Genomic DNA, 20773 nt, shown 5'->3' on the forward strand with positions numbered 1-20773 from the left:
GGTTTTTAAAAAGGTAGTGGTACTATTTCATTCAGTACAGACATTTGTAGCTGTCCCAAGGGAAGTTATGCTAAGAAACCAGTTTTTTTTTTACACAAACGATATTATCAAAAAAAGGAATGTTTACATGAATTGTGATTATTTGTAGGGACACACAACATCCTGAAATATATGTTGATATCTTTGTTAGAAAGGATATTATATTTCACTTGACATAGTGAAGCTGAATGTAAAAAGGCTCAACTTACCCCACTCTCCCCCTACCTGTAAATGTTCTCAACTTACCCCACTCTCCCCCTACCTGTAAATGTTCTCAACTTACCCCACTCTCCCCCTACCTGTAAATGTTCTCAACTTACCCCACTCTCCCCCTACCTGTAAATGTTCTCAACTTACCCCACTCTCCCCCTACCTGTAAATGTTCTCAACTTACCCCACTCTCCCCCTACCTATAAATGTTCTCAACTTACCCCACTCTCCCCCTACCTGTAAATGTTCTCAACTTACCCCACTCTCCCCCTACCTGTAAATGTTCTTAGTGAATGAAGGTGATTCTGATTCAACTCTGCTATTTTTCTCACTCCAGTTTTTTAAATTATTTTTTATTTAACCTTTATTTAACCAGGTAGGCCAGTTGAGAACAAGTTCTCATTTACAACTGCGACTTGGCCAAGATAAAGCAAAGCAGTGCGTCTAAAACAACAACACAGAGTTACACATAAACAAACATACAGTTAATAACACAATAGATAAATATATGTACACTGGGTGCAAATGTAGTAAGATTAGGAAGATAAAGTAAGAAATAGGCCATAGTGGCGAAATAACTACAATTTAGCATTAACACTGGAGTGATTAGATGTGCAGATGATGATGTGCAAGTAGAGATACTGATGTGCAAAAGAGCAACAAAAAAAACTATATGGGGATGAGGTAGTTGGGTGGGCTATTTACAGAAGGGCTATGTACAGGTACAGTGATAGGTAAGCTGCTTTGATAGCTGATGCTTAAAGTTAGAGAGGTAGATATAAGTCTCCAGCTTCGGTGATTTTTGCAATTGGTTCCAGTCATCGGCAGCAGAGAAATCCGGCCAAAGGAGGTGTTGGCATCGGGGATGACCAGTGAAATAGTGCATGCTAAGGGTGGGTGTTGCTATGGTGACCAGTGATCTGAGATAAGGCAGGGCTTTACCTGGCAAAGACTGATACATGACCTGGAGCCAGTGGGTTTGGCGACGAATATGTAGTGAGGGCCAGCAAACGACAGCATACAGGTCACAGTAGTGTGTAGTATATGGTGCTTTGGTGACAAAATGGACGGCACTGTGATAGATTACATCCAATTTGCTGAGTAGAGTGTTGGAGATTATTTTGAAAATGACATCGCCGAAGTCAAGGATCGGTAGGACAGTCAGTTTTACGTGGGTATGTTTGGCAGCATGAGTGAAGGAGTTTTTTTGCAAAATAGGAAGCCGATTCTAGATTTAATTTTGGATTGAAGATGCTTAATGTGAGTCTGGAAGGAGAGTTTACAGTCTAACCAGACACCTAGGTATTTGTAGTCAGAACCATCCAGAGTAGTGATGCTAGTAGGGCAGTTGCGGGCAGCAATCGGATGAAGAGCATGACATTAGTTTTACTAGCATTTAAAAGCAGTCGGAGACTACGGAATGAGTGTTGTACAGCATTGAAGCTCGTTTGAAGGTTTGTTAACACAGTGTCCAAAGAAGGGCCAGATGTATACAGAATGGTGTTGTCTGCATAGAGGTGGATCAGAGAATCACCAGCAGCAAAACGACATCATTGATCTATACAGAGAAAAGAGTCGGCACAAGAATTGAACCCTGTGGCACCCCCATAGAGACTGCCAGCGGTCCGAACAACAGGCCCTCCAATTTGACACACTGAAATCTATCTGAGAAGTAGTTGGTGAACCAGGCGAGGAAGTCATTTGAGAAACAAAGGCTGTTGAGTCTACCGATAAGAATGCGGTGATTGACAGAGTCGAAAGCCTTGGCAAGGTCAATGAAGACGGCTGAACAGTACTGTCTTTTATCGATGGCGGTTATGATATTATTTAGGACCTTGAGTGTGGCTGAGGTGCACCCATGACCAGCTCGGAAACCAGATTGCATATTGGAGAAGGTATGGTGGGACGAGAAATGGTCAGTGATCTATTTGTTAACTTGGCTGTCGAAGATTATAGAAAGACAGGGCAGGATGGATATACAGTTCAAATCGGAAGTATACATACACTTAAGTTGGAGTCATTAAAACTCGTTTTTCAACCAATCCACAAACTTCTCCTTAACAAACTACAGTTTTGGCAAGTTGGTTAGGACATCTACTTTGTGCATGACGCAAGTAATTTTTCCAACATGTGGATGTATTTCAAGGCCTACCTTCAATTTCCAAATGCCTGAAGGTACCACGTTCAGATGTACAAACAATAGTATGCAAGTATAAACACCATGGGACCACGCAGTCGTCATACCGCTCAGGAAGGAGAAGCGTTCTGTCTCCTAGAGATGTACGTACTTTGGTGCGAAAAGTGCAAATCAATACCAGAACAACAGCAAAGTACCTTGTGAAGATGCTGGAGGAAACAGGTACAAAAGTATCTATATCCAGAGTAAAACGAGTCCTATATCGACAGAACCTGAACGGCCTCTCAGCAAAGGAAGAAGCCACTGCTCCAAAACCACAAAAAAAAGCCAGACTACGGCTTGCAACTGCACATGGGGACAAAGATTATCGTACTTTTTGGATAAATGTCCTCTGGTCTGATGAAACAAAAATAGAACTGTTTGGCCACAATGACCATCGTTATGTTTGGAGGATAAAGGGGGACGCTTGCAAGCCGAAGAACACCATCCCATCCGTGAAGCACGGGGTGGCAGCATCATGTTGTGGGGGTGCTTTTGCTGCAGGAGAGACTAGTGCACTACACAAAATAGATGGTATCATGAGGGAGACAATTATGTGGATATATTGAAGCAACATCTCAAGACATCAGTTAAAGCTTGTCTTAATGTCTTAAGGACAACAAAGTCAAGGTATTGGAGTTGCCATCACAAAGCCCTGACCTCAATCCTATAGAACATTTGTGGGCAGAACGGAAAAAGTGTGTGTGAGCAAGGAGGGTTAAAAACCTGACTCAGTTACACTGTCACGCCCTGGTCAAAGTATTTTGTGTTTATCTTTATGTATTTGGTCAGGCCAGGGTGTGGCATGGGGTTTTTGTAATTGTGGTGTGTTTGTCTTGGTGGTGGTATTGGGATTGTAGCTTAGTGGGTTATCTAGCAAAGTCTATGGCTGTCTGGAGTGGTTCTCAATCAGAGGCAGGTGCTTATCGTTGTCTCTGATTGGGAACCATATTTAGGCAGCCATATTCTTTGAGTTTGTCGTGGGTGATTGTCCTTAGTGTCCTATGTGTACTCTCGGTTAGTTTGCACCAGATAGGCTGTTTCGGTTTCGTTTATTGTTTTTGTAAGTTCGTGTTTCTTTGTATTAAACATGAATCTCAATAGCCACGCCGCATTTTGGTCCGATCCTTGTTCTACCTCTTCGTCAGAGGAGGATATAGAAGAAAGCCGTAACATACACCAGCTCTGTCAAGAGGAATGGGCAAAAATCACCCAACTTAATGTGGGAAGCTTGTGGAAGGCTACCCAAAATGTTTGACCCAAATTAAACTATTTAAAGGCAATACTACCAAATACTAATTGAGTGTACGTAAACTTCTGACCCACTGGGAATGTAATGAAAGATATACAAGCTGAAATAAATCATTCTCTCTACTATTATTCTGACATTTCACATTCTTAAAATAAAGTGGTGATCCTAACTGACCTAAGACAGGGAATTTTTACTAGGATTAAATGTCAGGAATTGTGAAAAACAGAGTTAAATATATTTGGCTAAGGTGTATGTAAACTTCCGACTTCAACTGTAGGTCTATAACAGTTTGGGTCTAGAGTGTCTCCCCCTTTGAAGAGGGGGATGACCGCGGCGCTTTCCAATCTTTGGGGATCTCAGATGATACGAAAAAGAGGTTGAACCGGCTAGTAATAGGCGTTGCAATTGAACAGAGTATATGTGGATTACAGTCTCTCTGTCACGGTCTTCCTCCTCTTCATCTGAAGAGGAGAGGCGAGATGGATCGGAGGACCAAAATGCAGTGTGGTATGTGTTCATCATAAATTTTAATAAAGAAAACACTGAACACTGAAACACTATACAAAAACCAATAAACGAAATAACAACCGTGAAGCTAATGAGAACTGCACTGAAACAAGCAATCAACATAAACAATCACCCACAAACAAACAGTGCAACCCAGGCTACCTAAGTATGATTCTCAATCAGACACAACTAATGACACCTGCCTCTGATTGAGAACGATACTAGGCCGAAACATAGAAATAACCAAATCATAGAAAAACAAACATAGACTGCCCACCCCAACTCACGCCCTGACCATACTAAATAATGACAAAACAAAGGAAATAAAGGTCAGAACGTGACACTCTCTCTCATAATCTTTATGGGTGCCCATGCCCATGTTTCCCCTGCAATGGTCCCGGGGTAACCCTGTACCAACCCCTGGCAGGTAAACACACCCTCATAATAGTAATCACCTGAACATGGAACCATGAACTCTGGAGCACATCCTGTCTCCACCCATGTTCAAATGATCTGTTATTATACGGCAGGGGGTGCATTGGGGTACCACACTTTGCTATTGTTGTTTCTACGTTATGGCAACTAGGAACACAAATGTCATATGGTAATTCATGAGTGTGTGTGTTGTGTTTCATGGTAATCCCTCACAAGGGATTGTGTTTTGTCCTCTGTGGTGGTAACAGATTACTGTGTGTGTGTGAAGCAATACGTATTATGGTTAAATCCTGCCAATGTAGAGTTGAATCCATGAATTAGAAAGCCATCGGGATCCTCTGTAAAGAACTCCACTGTGACAAACAGTGGGATAGAAATCAGTGAAGCGTTTAGCCAGCAACATTGATCAGGGATCCTTACATGTCATGTTGCCAAACAAACCATACAACAGCATTGTAGAACCACACAATGTTCCCCAAACAAAGCAGAAGGGAACCGACAATGCAGCAACATCCATCACCTCAGCCAATAAGACTGCGTCTGAAATAACACCCTATTCCGGATTTAGAGCACTACTTTTGACCAGAGCCCAGAGTAGTGCACTATATAGGGAATATGGTGACATTATGGACGCACCCTGAGAGTAACATTGTTGAGTGTTTGTTTACCTTGCGTCCTCCCGTGTTGAGCCGGATGGGCGTGAGGAAGGGGTCAAAGATCATGTGGCTGGTCTCGATGTTGATGGGAGACTGCCTCTTCCCCACGGAGCACAGGTTCCACGCTGAGTTCACTAGCCCCCAGAATGACGGCACTGCAACACACAGAGGTAGAGACAAAACGGTTAGCATGTGTTGCTAACCACAACATTTCAATAGGGCACAAAACAGTTAGCATGTATTGCTAACGTCGATGTTTCAATAGGGCACAAAACAGTTAGCCTGTGTTACTAACGTCAATGTTTCAATAGGGCCCAAAACAGTTAGCATGTATTGCTAACGTCGATGTTTCAATAGGGCACAAAACAGTTAGCCTGTGTTACTAACGTCAATGTTTCAATAGGGCACAAAACAGTTAGCATGTATTGCTAACGTCGATGTTTCAATAGGGCACAAAACAGTTAGCATGTATTGCTAACGTCGATGTTTCAATAGGGCACAAAACAGTTAGCATGTATTTCTAACATCAATGTTTCAATAGGGCACAAAACAGTTAGCCTGTGTTACTAACGTCAATGTTTCAATAGGGCACAAAACAGTTAGCATGTATTGCTAACGTCGATGTTTCAATAGGGAACAAAACGGCTAGCCTGTGTTGCTAAAGAGATAAGACCGGTTACAGGACAAGGTTTTGGCTCTTTGTTAGGGCTGCTCTATGGTGCTATGAAGGTGATAGTAACAATTGGTCCTATGGAAGAGCATAGATAACATGTAATAACATGTCAAGTTAGCACACATACACACAGTCCAGTTTGAATTTTGCTAATGTATACAGTTCATCCAGAAGATCCCCAAGCAAGAAATGGATATGTGCAGTTACAGGCTTGCAAAGAACAAAGTTATAGCATCATTATCAGCTTCCACTTCTACTGTACTGCTGGAACAGTGCTACCTCTGTCTGTCTGTCTGTCTGTCTGTCTGTCTGTCTGTCTGTCTGTCTGTCTGTCTGTCTGTCTGTCTGTCTGTCTGTCTGTCTGTCTGTCTGTCTGTCTGTCTGTCTGTCTGTCTGTCTGTCTGTCTGTCTGTCTGTCTGTCTGTCTGTCTGTCTGTCTGTCTGTCTCTCCCTCTCTGTCTCTCTCTCTCTCTCTCTCTGCCTCTGTCGGCCTCTGTCTGTCTCTCTCTCTCTCTCTGCCTGTCTGTCTCTCTCTCTCTGCCTCTGTCTCTCTCTGCCTGTCTGTCTGTCTCTCTCTCTCTCTCTGCCTGTCTCTCTCTGCCTGCCTGCCTGTCTGTCTGTCTGTCTGCCTCTCTCTCTCTCTCTCTGCCTCTGTCTCTCTCTCTCTCTCTCTGCCTCTGTCTCGCTCTCTCTCTATTTTGTTCTCTCTCTGTGTGTCTCTCTATCAATTCAATTCAATTCAAAGGGCTTTATTGGTATGGCAAACATATGTTTACATTGCCAAATCAAGTGAACTGGATAATGAACAAAAGTGAAATAAACAAATACATTTTTGTTTTACATAAACATTACACTCACAAATGTTCCAAAGGAACAGTGACATTTCAAATGTCATATTATGGCTATAAACAGTGTTATAACCATAATAAACAGTGTTATAGCCATACTAAACCATGTTATAATAGTGTTATAACGATGTGCAAATAGTTATAGGTTGTATTTACAATGGTGTTGGTTACTCACTGGTTGCCCTTTCCTTTAAATCAAATCAAATGTTATTTGCCACATGCACCTAATAGGTGTAAACCTAACAGTGAAATGCCTACTTACAAGCCCTTAACCAACAATGCAGTTTTAAGAAAAATACCTATAAAAATAAAAGAAAGAAAGAAACAATAATTAAAGAACAGCAGTAAAATAACAATAGCGAGGTGATATACAGGGGGTTCCCCAACAAAGCATTGGTTAGTCAAGGTAATTGAGGAAATATGTACAAGTAGGTAGAGTTAGTAAAGTGGCTATTGTCATGACGTTGGCCTGGGGGGGTAGGTTTATGACAGTCATAAATACCTCTTCCCCCCTTTTTCCTCTCTCTACCCTACTGAGGTTACATTTGCAAAACCCTTGGTTAACATAGAGATTCTGGGAACATCAGAAGGTGGGGGGAAATGAACTATATTCTGGTAATCCAACCAATTGTAACGGCTGTCGTGGGTTGAAGAAGGTGAGGACCAAGGTGCGGCGTGGTACGTGTTCATCTTCATTTATGAATTGAACACTGAATGAAAAAACAACAAAAGAGAATTAATGAAACCGAAACAGTTCTGTCTGGTACAGAATACAAAAACAGAAAACAACTACCCACAAAACCCAAGTGGGCAAGAGCTACCTAAGTATGGTTCTCAATCAGAGACAACAATAGACAGCTGTCCCTGATTGAGAACCATACCTGGCCAAAAACAAAGAAATACAAAAACATAGAATAGGGAACATAGAATGCACACCCTAGTCACACACTGGCCTAACCAAAATAGAGAATAAAAGCCTCTCTATGACACCAATGGAACATATGCGGTGGTACTTAATTAATATGATGTCAGTTCGGTTGTCATCTGAGATATTCTCATCAATGATAAGATGACATAAACTCTACAGTGGAAAGTCTACACATCAGAGTTATCGGATTCACATGGAATTGTTGTAATTTAGAATGCATAAGATACTGTATTTACGATAGCACAGCTTTGGCCTTTGTTCCTCAGTCTTCCCGCTCCTTCACTCAAACCCAGCCCCTTTTCTGTTGTGTAAAAAGCTATCATATCTGTTCCGCCCGCTAGGGACGTTTTCCTTTATGACGTAATTTGTAATCAAGTTATGATTTAATTATGTGTATGTGTAATTCTGTGTGATTAGTTAGGTATTTAGTATTGTGATTAAACCCAATTTTGTATTGCTGATTCAAATTGTTAGCCAGGGTTCGTGCAGATAACCAAGAATTTACAACTTTCAGGTGAGACTGAATTAAGATGACGATTAATATTGACTGCTATTCATGTAAAATATTACTAGGTCTTTAAGAGTTTATTTGGAAGATAACAGCTCTATAAATATAATTTGTTGGTGCCCGACTCTGTAGTTAATTAGTAGTTAACATGATTAGCTCAATCAGGTAATATTAAAAATTATTTTATAGAATAGCATGTCATATCACTTAATCCGGCATAGCCAAAGACACAACACTATGCATAGATAACAACAGAGAGTAGCAACAGCATAAAATAGGTTGGGCTGCACTGCAAATAATCTGGGTAACCATTTGGTCAGGAGTCTTATAGCTTGGGGTTAGAAGATGTTTAGAAGGTTCTTAAACCTAGACTTGGCACTCCGGTACCGCTTGCCGTGCGGTAGCAGAGAGAACAGTCTATGAATAGGATGGATGGAGACATTGGCAATTTTTTGGGCCTTCCTCTGACACTGCATGGTATAGAGGTCCTGGATGGCAGGAAGCTTGGCCCCAGTGATGTACTGGGCCCAACGCACTACCCTCTGTAGTGCCTCTGAGCAGTGCCATACCAGGCAGTGATGCAACCCATCAGGATGGTCTCGCTGGTGCAGCTGTAGAACCTTTTGAGGATCTGAGGACCCAAATCTTTTCAGTCTCCTGAGTGGGAATTGGTTTTGTCGTGCCATCTTCACGACTGTCTTGGTGAGCTTGGACCATGTTAGTTTGTTGGTGATGTGGATGCCAAGGGACTTGGAACTCTCAACTCCACTTCAGCCCTGTCGATGAGAATGGGGGAGTGCTCGGTCCTCTTTTTCCTGTAGTCCACAATCATCTCCTTTGTCTAGATCATGTTGAGGGAGAGGTTGTTGTCCTTGCATCACACGGTCAGGTCTCTGACCTCCTCCCTATAGGCTGTCTCGTCATTGTCGGTGATCAGGCCTACCACTGTTGTGTCATCGGTAAACTTAACGATGGTGTTGGAGTCCTGCCTGGCTGTGCAGTCATGAGTGAACAGGGGAGTACAGGAGGGGACTGAGCACGCAGCCCTGAGGGTTCCCTGTGTTGAGGATCAGCATGGCGGATGTGTTGTTACCTACCCTCACCACCTGGGGGCGGCCCGTCAGGAAGTCTAGGATCCAGTTGCAGAGGGAGGTGCACTATGGTGTTGAATGCTGAGCTGCGGTCTTGTGAATGTTGACCTTGTTAAAACTTCTTAGGGCTGCAATCCCGATATGACAACAGCCAGTGAAAGTGCAGGGCGCCAAATTCACAACAACAGAAATCTCATAACTAAAATTCCTCAAACATACATGTATCTTATACCGTTTTAAAGGTAATCTTGTTGTTAATCCCACCGCAGTGTCCGATTTCAAAATAGGCTTTACAGCGAAAACGCCACAAACGATTATGTTAGGTCACCACCAACTCACAGAAATACACAGCCATTTTTCCATCCAATGAGAGGAGTCACAAAAAGCACAAATAGAGATAAAACTAATCACTAACCTTTGATGATCTTCATCAGATGACACTCATAGGACTTCATGTTACACAATACATGTATGTTTTGTTTGATAAAGTCCATATTTATGTAAAATAATCTCAGTATACATTGGCGAGTTACGTTCACTAGTTCCATAAACATCCGGTGATATTGCAGAGAGCCACATCATTTTACAAAAATACTCATTATAAATGTTGATGAAAATACAATTGTTGGACATGGAAATATAGATATACCTCTCCTTAGTCACTGTGGGGAAGACATCATTGATGCACTTATTGATGAAGCCAGTGAATGATGTGGTGTACTCCTCAATGCCATCGAAATGTTGGTAGGATATATGTGCTTGTAGGTCGTCCACTTTATTATCGAGTGATTGTACATTGACCAGTAGTTCCTATGACAAAGGCAGATTACCCACTCGTCGGCGGATCCTCACAAGGCACCCCGATCTCCTTCCACGAAACCTCCGTCTCATTCTCCAGCGAATGACGGGGATGAGGGCCTCTTCGGGTGTCTGGACTAAATCCCTCTCATCTGACTCATTAAAGAAAAATGATTTGTCCACTTTAAGGTGAGTAATCGCTGTTCTGATGTCCAGAAGCTCTTTTCGGTTATAAGAGACGGTAGCAGCAATATTATGTACAAAATAAATTACAAACAATGTGAAAAAACAAACAAAATAAAATGGTTGATTAAGAGCCCAATAAACGGCAGCTATCTCCTATGGCGCCATCTTGGAAACAGGTCACAAATATTGCTGCAGTGATGGCACAGTGTGGTATTCCACCCAATAGATTTTGGAGTGTATCAAAATGTAAGTTGTTTTCAAAAATGTTCTGGGTTGTGTAATCTAAGGGACATATGTGTCTCTAATATGGTCATACATTTGGCAGGAGGTTAGGAAGTGCAGCTCAGTTTCCACTTCATTTTGTGGGCGGTGTGCACATAGCCTGTCTTCTCTTGAGAGCCATGTCTGCCTACGGCAGAATCTCTCAATAGCAAGGCTGTGCTCTCTGAGTCTGTACATAGTCAAAGCTATCCTTAAGTTTGGGTCCGTCACAGTGGTCAGGTATTCTGCCACTGTGTACTCTCTGTTTAGGGCCAAATATCATTCTAGTTTGCTCTGTTTTCTTGATAATACTTTCTTTCCAATGTGTCAAGTAATTATCTTTTTCTTATCATATGATTTGGTTGGGTCTAATTGTGTTGCTGTCCTGGGGCTTTGTGAGGTGTGTTTGTGTTTGTGAACAGAGCCCCAGGACAAGCTTGCTCGGACAAATCTTCAGGTTCATCTCTCTGTAGGTGATGGCTTTGTTATGGAAGGTTTGGAAATCGCATCTCTCTCTCTCCCTGAATGGAAGATCTAATTTAATAGAGGGGAGACATGCATCAAGGTTATGTTGGTCGAACTGGAGGAATCACACTTATTCAATTGTCTGTTTTAATTGAATATTTGCTCTGCTGAGCCACAATTACTTGAAGAGGTTTCTAATACATGTAATCACTTTGGTGGTGGGTAAAGAAAAATAAAAAAGAGATTGGGTTTCACATTATCTGACACTCTTTCTCTCTCTCTCTCTTTCCCCACAGATGTCTTAAAAAATACTTGGCCACTGAAGACAGGAACTCACATCCTGCACAGAGGGAAGGACGTCTTCATTGTTCCTAGCATTCCAAACGGAATGACAACTCCACAAGGAAATAGAAATAGAATGTGTATTGTGTTTAGTGAAACTTCTGTAATTTGTCTGGAGGAGTGTGGATGAAATAAGATCATGTAAATTACACAGCCCAGCCAGACAGCAAGTTATCACTAGATTCAGCCACACCACCTGCTGTCGAATATATTACAACCCACCCCTACTGTCTAATACACCACAACCCACCCCTACTGTCTAATACACCACAACCCACCCCTACTGTCTAATACATTACAACCCACCCCTACTGTCTAATACATTACAACCCCCCCTACTGTCTAATACACCACAACCCCCCGCTACTGTCTAATACACCACAACCCACCACTACTGTCTAATACACCACAACCCACCCTACTGTCTAATACATTACAACCCACCCCTACTGTCTAATACATTACAACCCCCCCCCCTACTGTCTAATACATTACAACCCACCCCTACTGTCTAATACATTACAACCCACCCTACTGTCTAATACACCACAACCCACCCCTACTGTCTAATACATTACAACCCACCCCTACTGTCTAATACACCACAACCCCCCCTACTGTCTAATACACCACAACCCCCCCTACTGTCTAATACACCACAACCCACCCTAATATCTAATACATTACAACCCACCCCTACTGCCTAATACATTACAACCCACCCCTACTGTCTAATACATTACAACCCACCCCTACTGTCTAATACACCACAACCCCCCCCTACTGTCTAATACATTACAACCCACCCTACTGTCTAATACATTACAACCCACCCCTACTGTCTAATACACCACAACCCACCCCTACTGTCTAATACACCACAACCCCCCCCTACTGTCTAATACACCACAACCCCCCCTACTGTCTAATACACCACAACCCACCCCTAATATCTAATACATTACAACCCACCCCTACTGCCTAATACATTACAACCCCCCCTACTGTCTAATACATTACAACCCACCACTACTGTCTAATACACCACAACCCCCCCTACTGTCTAATACATTACAACCCCCCCTACTGTCTAATACATTACAACCCACCACTACTGTCTAATACACCACAAACCCCCCCTACTGTCTAATACATTACAACCCCCCCCCCCTACTGTCTAATACACCACAACCCCCCCTACTGTCTAATACACCACAACCCCCCCTACTGTCTAATACACCACAACCCCCCCTACTGTCTAATACATTACAACCCCCCCTACTGTCTAATACATTACAACCCACCACTACTGTCTAATACATTACAACCCACCACTACTGTCTAATACATTACAACCCCCTCTACTGTCTAATACACCACAACCCACCCCTACTGTCTAATACATTACAACCCACCCCTACTGTCTAATACACCACAACCCACCCTACTGTCTAATACATTACAACCCCCCCTACTGTCTAATACACCACAACCCACCCCTACTGTATAATACATTACAACCCCCCCTACTGTCTAATACACCACAACCCACCCCTACTGTCTAATACATTACAACCCACCCCTACTGTCTAATACATTACAACCCACCCCTACTGTCTAATACACCACAACCCACCCTACTGTCTAATACATTACAACCCCCCCTACTGTCTAATACACCACAACCCACCCCTACTGTCTAATACATTACAACCCACCCTACTGTCTAATACACCACAACCCCCCCCCCCCCCCTACTGTCTAATACATTACAACCCACCCTACTGTCTAATACACCACAACCCCCCCCCCCCTACTGTCTAATACACCACAACCCCCCCCCCCCCCCCCCTACTGTCTAATACATTACAACCCACCCTACTGTCTAATACACCACAACCCCCCCCCCCCCTACTGTCTAATACATTACAACCCACCCTACTGTCTAATACACCACAACCCCCCCCCCCCCTACTGTCTAATACATTACAACCCACCCCTACTGTCTAATACATTACAACCCACCCTACCGTCTAATACACAACAACCCACCCTACTGTCTAATACACCACAACCCCCCCCCCTACTGTCTAATACATTACAACCCACCCTACTGTCTAATACACCACAACACCTCCCCCTCCTGTCTAATACATTACAACCCCCCCTACTGTCTAATACATTACAACCCACCCCTACTGTCTAATACATTACAACCCACCCCTACTGTCTAATACATTACAACCCACCCCTACTGTCTAATACATTACAACCCACCCCTACTGTCTAATACATTACAACCCCCCCTACTGTCTAATACACCACAACCCACCCCTACTGTCTAATACATTACAACCCACCCTACTGTCTAATACACCACAACCCCCCCCCCCCCCCTACTGTCTAATACATTACAACCCACCCTACTGTCTAATACACCACAACCCCCCCCCCCCCCCTACTGTCTAATACACCACAACCCCCCCCCCCCCCCTACTGTCTAATACATTACAACCCACCCTACTGTCTAATACACCACAACCCCCCCCCCCCCCTACTGTCTAATACATTACAACCCACCCTACTGTCTAATACACCACAACCCCCCCCCCCCCCCCCTACTGTCTAATACATTACAACCCACCCCTACTGTCTAATACATTACAACCCACCCTACTGTCTAATACACAACAACCCACCCTACTGTCTAATACACCACAACCCCCCCCCCTACTGTCTAATACATTACAACCCACCCTACTGTCTAATACAACCACAACCCCCCCCCCTACTGTCTAATACATTACAACCCCCCCTACTGTCTAATACATTACAACCCACCCCTACTGTCTAATACATTACAACCCACCCCTACTGTCTAATACATTACAACCCACCCTACTGTCTAATACACCACAACCCCCCCCCCCTACTGTCTAATACATTACAACCCCCCCTACTGTCTAATACATTACAACCCACCCCTACTGTCTAATACATTACAACCCACCCCTACTGTCTAATACATTACAACCCACCCCTACTGTCTAATACATTACAACCCACCCCTACTGTCTAATACATTACAACCCCCCCTACTGTCTAATACACCACAACCCACCCCTACTGTCTAATACATTACAACCCACCCTACTGTCTAATACACCACAACCCCCCCCCCCCCCCCTACTGTCTAATACACCACAACCCCCCCCCCCCCCCCTACTGTCTAATACATTACAACCCACCCTACTGTCTAATACACCACAACCCCCCCCCCCCCTACTGTCTAATACATTACAACCCACCCTACTGTCTAATACACCACAACCCCCCCCCCCCCCCCCCTACTGTCTAATACATTACAACCCACCCCTACTGTCTAATACATTACAACCCACCCTACTGTCTAATACACAACAACCCACCCTACTGTCTAATACACCACAACCCCCCCCCCTACTGTCTAATACATTACAACCCACCCTACTGTCTAATACACCACAACCCCCCCCCCCCCTACTGTCTAATACATTACAACCCCCCCTACTGTCTAATACATTACAACCCACCCCTACTGTCTAATACATTACAACCCACCCCTACTGTCTAATACATTACAACCCACCCCTACTGTCTAATACATTACAACCCACCCCTACTGTCTAATACATTACAACCCACCCCTACTGTCTAATACATTACAACCCACCCTACTGTCTAATACACCACAACCCCCCCTACTGTCTAATATATTACAACCCACCCCTACTGTCTAATACACCACAACCCCCCCCTACTGTCTAATACATTACAACCCACCCCTACTGTCTAATACATTACAACCCACCCCTACTGTCTAATATATTACAAACCCACCCCTACTGTCTAATATATTACAACCCACCCCTACTGTCTAATACATTACAACCCACCCTACTGTCTAATACATTACAACCCACCCTACTGTCTAATACACCACAACCCCCCCTACTGTCTAATACACCACAACCCCCCCTACTGTCTAATACACCACAACCCCCCCTACTGTCTAATACACCACAACCCCCCCTACTGTCTAATACACCACAACCCCCCCTACTGTCTAATACATTACAACCCACCCTACTGTCTAATACACCACAACCCCCCCCTTACTGTCTAATACATTACAACCCACCCTACTGTCTAATACACCACAACCCCCCCCCTTACTGTCTAATACATTACAAACCCACCCTACTGTCTACTACACCACAACCCCCCCTACTGTCTAATACATTACAACCCACCCTACTGTCTTATACATTACAACCCACCACTACTGTCTAATACATTACAACCCACCCCTACTGTCTAATACATTACAACCCACCCCTACTGTCTAATACATTACAACCCACCCTACTGTCTAATACACCACAACCCCCCCCCCCTACTGTCTAATACATTACAACCCCCCCTACTGTCTAATACATTACAACCCACCCCTACTGTCTAATACATTACAACCCACCCCTACTGTCTAATACATTACAACCCACCCCTACTGTCTAATACATTACAACCCCCCCTACTGTCTAATACATTACAACCCCCCCCCCCCTACTGTCTAATACATTACAACCCCCCCTACTGTCTAATACACCACAACCCCCCCTACTGTCTAATATATTACAATCCACCCCTACTGTCTAATACACCACAACCCCCCCTACTGTCTAATACATTACAACCCACCCCTACTGTCTAATACATTACAACCCACCCCTACTGTCTAATATATTACAACCCACCCCTACTGTCTAATATATTACAACCCACCCCTACTGTCTAATACATTACAACCCACCCCTACTGTCTAATACATTACAACCCACCCCTACTGTCTAATACATTACAACCCACCCTACTGTCTAATACATTACAACCCCCCCTACTGTCTAATACATTACAACCCCCCCCTACTGTCTAATACACCACAACCCCCCCTACTGTCTAATACACCACAACCCCCCCTACTGTCTAATACACCACAACCCCCCCTACTGTCTAATACACCACAACCCCCCCTACTGTCTAATACACCACAACCCCCCCTACTGTCTAATACACCACAACCCCCCCTACTGTCTAATACACCACAACCCCCCCTACTGTCTAATACACCACAACCCCCCCTACTGTCTAATACATTACAACCCACCCTACTGTCTAATACATTACAACCCCCCCCTACTGTCTAATACATTACAACCCACCCCTACTGTCTAATACACCACAACCCCCCCCTTACTGTCTAATACATTACAACCCACCCCTACTGTCTAATACATTACAACCCACCCCTACTGTCTAATACATTACAACCCACCCTACTGTCTAATACATTACAACCCACCCTACTTTCTTATACATTACAACCCACCCTACTGTCTAATACACCACAACCCCCCCCCCCCCCTACTGTCTAATACACCACAACCCCCCCCCCCCCCTACTGTCTAATACATTACAACCACCCTACTGTCTAATACACCACAACCCCCCCCCCCCCCTACTGTCTAATACACCACAACCCCCCCCCCCCCCCTACTGTCTAATACATTACAACCCACCCTACTGTCTAATACACCACAACCCCCCCCCCCCCTACTGTCTAATACATTACAACCCACCCTACTGTCTAATACACCACAACCCCCCCCCCCCCCCTACTGTCTAATACATTACAACCCACCCCTACTGTCTAATACATTACAACCCACCCTACTGTCTAATACACAACAACCCACCCTACTGTCTAATACACCACAACCCCCCCCCCCCTACTGTCTAATACATTACAACCCACCCTACTGTCTAATACACCACAACCCCCCCCCCCCTACTGTCTAATACATTACAACCCCCCCTACTGTCTAATACATTACAACCCACCCCTACTGTCTAATACATTACAACCCACCCCTACTGTCTAATACATTACAACCCACCCTACTGTCTAATACACCACAACCCCCCCCCCCCTACTGTCTAATACATTACAAACCCCCCCTACTGTCTAATACATTACAACCCACCCCTACTGTCTAATACATTACAACCCACCCCTACTGTCTAATACATTACAACCCACCCCTACTGTCTAATACATTACAACCCACCCCTACTGTCTAATACATTACAACCCCCCCTACTGTCTAATACACCACAACCCACCCCTACTGTCTAATACATTACAACCCACCCTACTGTCTAATACACCCACACCCCCCCCCCCCCTACTGTCTAATACATTACAACCCACCCTACTGTCTAATACACCACACCCCCCCCCCCCCCCCCCCCTACTGTCTAATACACCAACAACCCCCCCCCCCCTACTGTCTAATACATTACAACCCACCCTACTGTCTAATACACCACAACCCCCCCCCCCCCTACTGTCTAATACATTACAACCCACCCTACTGTCTAATACACCACAACCCCCCCCCCCCCCTACTGTCTAATACATTACAACCCACCCCTACTGTCTAATACATTACAACCCACCCTACTGTCTAATACACAACAACCCACCCTACTGTCTAATACACCACAACCCCCCCCCCCTACTGTCTAATACATTACAACCCACCCTACTGTCTAATACACCACAAACCCCCCCCCCCTACTGTCTAATACATTACAACCCCCCCCTACTGTCTAATACATTACAACCCACCCCTACTGTCTAATACATTACAACCCACCCCTACTGTCTAATACATTACAACCCACCCCTACTGTCTAATACATTACAACCCACCCCTACTGTCTAATACATTACAACCCACCCCTACTGTCTAATACATTACAACCCACCCTACTGTCTAATACACCACAACCCCCCCTACTGTCTAATATATTACAACCCACCCCTACTGTCTAATACACCACAACCCCCCCCTACTGTCTAATACATTACAACCCACCCCTACTGTCTAATACATTACAACCCACCCCTACTGTCTAATATATTACAACCCACCCCTACTGTCTAATATATTACAACCCACCCCTACTGTCTAATACATTACAACCCACCCTACTGTCTAATACATTACAACCCACCCTACTGTCTAATACATTACAACCCACCCTACTGTCTAATACACCACAACCCCCCCCTACTGTCTAATACACCACAACCCCCCTACTGTCTAATACACCACAACCCCCCCTACTGTCTAATACACCACAACCCCCCCCTACTGTCTAATACATTACAACCCACCCTACTGTCTAATACACCACAACCCCCCCCTTACTGTCTAATACATTACAACCCACCCTACTGTCTAATACACCACAACCCCCCCCTTACTGTCTAATACATTACAACCCACCCTACTGTCTACTACACCACAACCCCCCCTACTGTCTAATACATTACAACCCACCCTACTGTCTTATACATTACAACCCACCACTACTGTCTAATACATTACAAACCCACCCCTACTGTCTAATACATTACAACCCACCCATACTGTCTAATACATTACAACCCACCCTACTGTCTAATACACCACAACCCCCCCCCCCTACTGTCTAATACATTACAACCCCCCTACTGTCTAATACATTACATCCCACCCCTACTGTCTAATACATTACAACCCACCCCTACTGTCTAATACATTACAACCCACCCCTACTGTCTAATACATTACAACCCCCTACTGTCTAATACATTACAACCCCCCCCCCCCTACTGTCTAATACATTACAACCCCCCCTACTGTCTAATACACCACAACCCCCCCTACTGTCTAATATATTACAACCCACCCCTACTGTCTAATACACCACAACCCCCCCCTACTGTCTAATACATTACAACCCACCCCTACTGTCTAATACATTACAACCCACCCCTACTGTCTAATATATTACAAACCCACCCCTACTGTCTAATATATTACAACCCACCCCTACTGTCTAATACATTACAACCCACCCCTACTGTCTAATACATTACAACCCACCCCTACTGTCTAATACATTACAACCCACCCTACTGTCTAATACATTACAACCCCCCTACTGTCTAATACATTACAACCCCCCCCCCTACTGTCTAATACACCACAACCCCCCCTACTGTCTAATACACCACAACCCCCCCTACTGTCTAATACACCACAACCCCCCCTACTGTCTAATACACCACAACCCCCCCTACTGTCTAATACACCACAACCCCCCCTACTGTCTAATACACCACACCCCCCCTACTGTCTAATACAACCACAACCCCCCCTACTAGTCCTAATACACCACAACCCCCCCGACTGTCTAATACACCACAACCCCCCCCCTACTGTCTAATACAATTACAACCCACCCTACTGTCTAATACATTACAACCCCCCCTACTGTCTAATAACATGACAAAACCCACCCCTACTGTCTAATACACCACAACCCCCCCTTACTGTCTATACATTACAACCCACCCCTACTGTCTAATACATTACAACCCACCCCTACTGTCTAATACATTACAAACCCACCCTACTGTCTAATACATTACAACCCACCCTCTTTCTTATACATTACAACCCACCCTACTGTCTACTACACCAAACCCCCCCTACTGTCTATACATGACAACCCACCCTACTGTCGTATACATTAACAAAACCCCCACCCCTACTGTCTATACATTACAACCCACCCCTACTGTCTAATACTACAACCCCCCCACCACTACTGTCTAATACATTACAACCCACCCCTACTGTCTAATACATTACAACCCCCCACCCCTACTGTCTAATACACCACAACCCCCCCTACTGTCTAATACACCACAACCCACCACTACTGTCTAATACATTACAACCCCCCCTACTGTCTAATACATTACAACCCCCCACCACTACTGTCTAATACATTACAACCCCCCCTACTGTCTAATACATTACAACCCCCCCCCTACTGTCTAATACATTACAACCCACCCCTACTGTCTAATACATTACAACCCACCCCTACTGTCTAATACATTACAACCCACCCCTACTGTCTAATACATTACAACCCACCCCTACTGTCTAATACACCACAACCCCCCTACTGTCTAATACACCACAACCCCCCCTACTGTCTAATACATTACAACCCCCCCTACTGTCTAATACAACCACAACCCCCCCTACTGTCTAATACACCACAACCCCCCCTACTGTCTAATACATTACAACCCCCCTACTGTCTAATACATTACAACCCACCACTACTGTCTAATACATTACAACCCCCCACCAATACTGTCTAATACATTACAAACCCCCCACCACTACTGTCTAATACATTACAACCCCCCACCACTACTGTCTAATACA

At 44.3% G+C, this 20773-nt stretch overlaps 1 protein-coding gene across 3 annotated transcripts in view; it reads right to left on the reverse strand.

The window, feature by feature from the left end:
* Positions 1-20773, reverse strand: part of LOC109866028 (carbonic anhydrase-related protein 10) — a 330920-nt gene that overhangs the window by 190227 nt on the left and 119920 nt on the right. For all 3 annotated transcript variants that reach the window (XM_031799279.1, XM_031799280.1, XM_020454566.2), the window contains one exon: positions 5288-5430. In XM_031799279.1, coding sequence (XP_031655139.1) covers positions 5288-5430 — 143 coding nt within the window. The remainder of the gene's footprint in view (positions 1-5287; positions 5431-20773) is intronic.

This window comes from Oncorhynchus kisutch, linkage group LG20 (assembly GCF_002021735.2).
Source record: "Oncorhynchus kisutch isolate 150728-3 linkage group LG20, Okis_V2, whole genome shotgun sequence".
NCBI lineage: Eukaryota > Metazoa > Chordata > Actinopteri > Salmoniformes > Salmonidae > Oncorhynchus > Oncorhynchus kisutch.